Source organism: Mus caroli, unplaced genomic scaffold (genome assembly GCF_978045245.1).
Source record: "Mus caroli unplaced genomic scaffold, Mus_caroli_1 scaffold_3, whole genome shotgun sequence".
NCBI lineage: Eukaryota > Metazoa > Chordata > Mammalia > Rodentia > Muridae > Mus > Mus caroli.
Window position 1 is genome coordinate 69,205,293 of NW_028227258.1, and position 4,195 is coordinate 69,209,487.

Consider the following 4,195-nt stretch of genomic DNA (forward strand, 5'->3'; position numbering starts at 1 on the left):
AGGCCCTTTGGTCTAGCAAATTTTATATGCTTCAGTAAGGGGGAAAGCCAGGGCCAAGAAGTGGGAGTGGGTGGGAAGGGGAGTTGGGGGCGGCTCTGGGAGACTTTTGGGATAACATTCGAAATGTAAATGAAGAAAATACCTAATTAAAATAAACAAACAAATTAAAAAGATCTAGAAAAAAATCTAATGTATGGTTTGCCACAGTTATCTCAGCTGCTATGTGTAATATAACAGCCATGACTTCCTTAGACTTGTTCATCATTCATTCATTTCTTCATCTTTCTAAAACAGTGATCTTTGCTTTACATGGACCCACTTCTTTTCTGAAGTACTAAGTAGTTTTTGATATTGCACTAATATAGATATTACCCTTGGATCTGTCTGTAGTATCTAAGTACACTGTAGCTGTCTTCAGACACACCAGAAGAATGTTTGGCAGTGGAAACACTTTGTGAAACCTTGAAAATTTATTCCTAATTTTTTCCACAATGCTGTTTTCTTTTCTGATACTTATCAACTAACTATCTTAACTTTCTTTCATATATTCTTAAATTTATGTGTGCAGGTTTTTTTTTTTTTTTTTTTTTTTTTTGGTTTTTCGAGACAGGGTTTCTCTGTGTAGCCCTGGCTGTCCTGGCACTCACTTTGTAGACCAGGCTGGCCTTGAACTCAGAAATCCGCCTGACTCTGCCTCCCCAGTGCTGGGACTAAAGGCGTGTGCCACCACGCCCGGCTTGTGTGCAGATTTAACTGCTGATATTTAACCCACTTTTGTGAAGTATCAAGAAAGTTGAAACTTAGTCTAGTAAAATGCTTACAGATGTGGAATCTGTAAGTGAAAAGTGATTCCGAGTAGATAAATTTATTGGGGATGGAATTGTCTCAGTTAAATCTTGGTGACTCTAGAAGAAAAAAGGAAGTGGGATCATATATACATACCAGTGACCTGTCTCTTGCCATGTGATGCTTGAACTTCCTTGACCTGTCTCTTGCCATGTGATGCTTGAACTTCCTTGGAGCTCTGCCAGGAAAAAAAAAAGACCATTTTCAGATATTGCTACTAAACTTTGAACTCCTAGAACTGTGAGCCTAAATAAACCCTTTCCTTAAGTGCAGGAGGAGTTTCACAGTTTAAGAAACAAAACAAAAGAAAACAGATTAATTTGTCTTCTTTACCTACCCATTAAAACATGTCATCTCTTAGCATTTGTCCTTTGCTTTGGTGACTTTGTCTACTTGTAGATTTTTTTTAAAAATACTCATTTAATTGCCACAAAACTCATACAATTGGATTTAACTAATATCCTTCTTTACATATTCCTATTAAACATTGACAGGCTCTTGCCACAAAATTGCTGTGCTCTCTTCAAAGAGTACCCAGTGTCATGATGAGTTCATTAAATGTCCTGATAATCACCTGTCCATGATAATATAACTCTGTGTGTACTAGTTAGTGCTGCTGAATTGGAACAGATAGAAACATCAGACTTTTCTTAAATTATTCACTTCCATTGTGTCTGCTGCAAGCTTATGATAGCTCACTAACACAACAGTGCTAATATGTAAGAAGTTTCACATCACCCCTAAAGCAAAAGCCTGTAATAACTTCTAAAGTAAAATTAATATTTGCTTCTTTCCTTATCTCTCATTATGGCATCCCTTCCATGTGCTTTGTGAATCTAGGTCCATGGGCTCAATAAGGCTTCAGGTCCTACACCTCATGGATTCCTTTAGGTTATACTTTGCCAACCCAGCCTCATTCATAATAGAGTTATCTATTCAGATAATTAATTTCTATAGTTAGTATTTGGTACTAGTAGAAAAGATACTCTGTATTACTGGAACTCTGTCTTGCCTCATGAGACTCTGAACCCCAAAGGCTGCTGAGCTGCTAACTTAGTATCTGTCTCAGTACTTCAGTCATTCTCTTTCCTGATAGCTAATCTTCTTCCTAACTGTGCTGTGTCAAGCAATGTACAATGTATGAGGAATCCACAGCTGACTAAAATGTATCCTACCTTCAAAAGATTAGAAAGACTGTGACACCACACATAGTAAGAGGTAATAAGGAGCCAACCAGAGATCATAGTGACATGACACCATTGTAAACCATTGCTTGCATACTCATACTCTAAGACTGTAAGTTCCTCATGGCAATCATGTCATATTTTGGCACTAATATCTTGCAAAATTATGGACCTAAGTAATGGAGATGTTACATATTTACTGAATTAGTAAATGAGTGAGTGCTTGAAGGTGGAATGGCTGGCCTGCAATAGACTTGGTGAACAGATATTTGTAGTCTCTAACTGACCATATTCCTCTTGAACTATTCCCAGAGAGATCCTAGAGTTCCAGACTAGGGAGTATGAGGAGAGTCATCTTCATTCCAGCCTGTGAAAGTGACTGCTGTGCATACACATGCTGTGTGTCACTTCTAAGAATTTCCCAGGCCTAGCATAAAAGGACTCCTGTGCTAGGTCCACCAGTCCTCAGCATTACCAGTTTCAGGCTCTGCTTCCTCTGCTCAACAAGTGAGTGCTTAGCAAGGAAGGCTGGGGAGGGAGAGAGCCAGAACTTCATGGAAGGAGGGCAGGAGGTGGGGAGACCCCAGGGGCAGGGAAGCCAAGGTGAAGGGTTGTTTTTCAGTCTCATCTGGACTTAGGCTGAAGTTATCTTTGCGTATGGTGGTCTGCACCTCTCTTGGTCTGGTTAACACCTGGTGAAACAAGTATTGGGGCTGTGATGATCTCAGTTTGGGACAGAAAAGCAACTGGGAAAATAGCAATGGGAGATTATTAAAATTCAGGAGGTGTCAGGAGAGTTGGGTTACTGGTGTTAGGGTCTTTAACATCATCTCTTAAAATCCTCTTCTAGAAAATGCTCTCAGAGAGGACAGGGTCTCACAGGTGTGAAAGAAAGCTAAGTTCATCATGTTGAGATTCCTGTGTGTCAAGGAGCTCTGTCTCAGTGCCTAGGGAATCCTAGGACTATGTCAGAAAGTGGTTAGAATCACTTATTGGTGGAAAATATACTATCAGAGATCTTATACTGCATCCAATTTCACTTCACATCAGGTCCCCAATAATTATAGGTCTTGTTCATGGAATAGTTTGTCTTGGAATCAGTGTCTAACAGAATTGAGGATGGATATGTCTGCATGACACTTCTGCTGATGGCTTTTATATTTCTCTTTAGGTTTACAGACTTCCTCCCAAGAATGTCCTGCCAGCAGAGCCAGCAACAGTGCCAGCCTCCTCCCAAGTGCACCCCGAAGTGCCCTCCCAAGTGCCAGACCCCTAAGTGCCCCCCAAAGTGTCCCCCTAAATGCCCTCCCAAGTGCCCTCCTGTGTCTTCCTGCTGTAGCCTGGGTTCAGGGGGCTGCTGTGGCTCCAGCTCTGGTGGTTGCTGCAGCTCTGGTGGCTGCTGCAGTTCTGGTGGCTGCTGCAGCTCTGGGGGTGGTGGCTGCTGCCTGAGCCACCACAAGCCTCGCAGATCCCTCCGTCGCCATCGCCATAGCTCTGGATGCTGTAGCAGTGGTGGTAGCAGTGACTGTTGTGGCAGCAGTGGTTGCTGTGGCAGCAGTGGTTGCTGTGGCAGCAGTGGCTGTTGTGGTGGTAACCAGCAGTCTGGGGGCTGCTGCTGACCTGGGTCATGAAGGCTTCAGACAAGCAATAAGGAAAGAAACTATGTTCACAGGACCTGCTCCTGCCTGCTATTCCTCCCTCTCTTCTTGTCTTCTGTGTTCTGAATTTTGAGATGATGAATTTTTCAGTGAAGTTCAAATTTTACTCCCTAGTCACATTCCCTTCTGTGATTCCAAATAAAATCTTTCCTAATAATCTTTATCGGTTTCTTGATTATTTCTCCCAGCATTCTCTCCAGGTCATTGTTGATAACTAGGGCTCAGGGGTACCGTTTTAGGGACATAAACCTGGTTCAGAAATGTGGGTGAGGTCACTATGCAAAGTGTGGTTGAAAGAGTACACATGGTGGGACTCATGGCTCCAGCTGCATATGCAGCAGTGGATGGCCAGTTCAGTCATCAATGGGAGGAGAACCCCTTGGTCCTGTGGAGGATCTATGCCCCAGTGTAGGGGCATGTCTAGGGCCAGGAAGAGGGAGTGGGTGGGTTGGTGAGCAGGGGGAGTGGGACGAGGTGGGGTAGGATGTTTTTCAGAGGGGAAACCAG

General features: G+C 42.9%; 1 protein-coding gene across 1 annotated transcript; it reads left to right on the top strand.

Moving 5' to 3' along the window:
• Positions 1–3,223: 3,223 nt before the first annotated feature.
• On the top strand, positions 3,224–3,649 carry LOC110290645 (late cornified envelope protein 1E-like). The gene has a single exon (XM_021157236.2). It carries the CDS (start codon positions 3,224–3,226, stop codon positions 3,647–3,649), a length of 426 nt encoding a protein of 141 aa, XP_021012895.1.
• Positions 3,650–4,195: the final 546 nt, after the last annotated feature.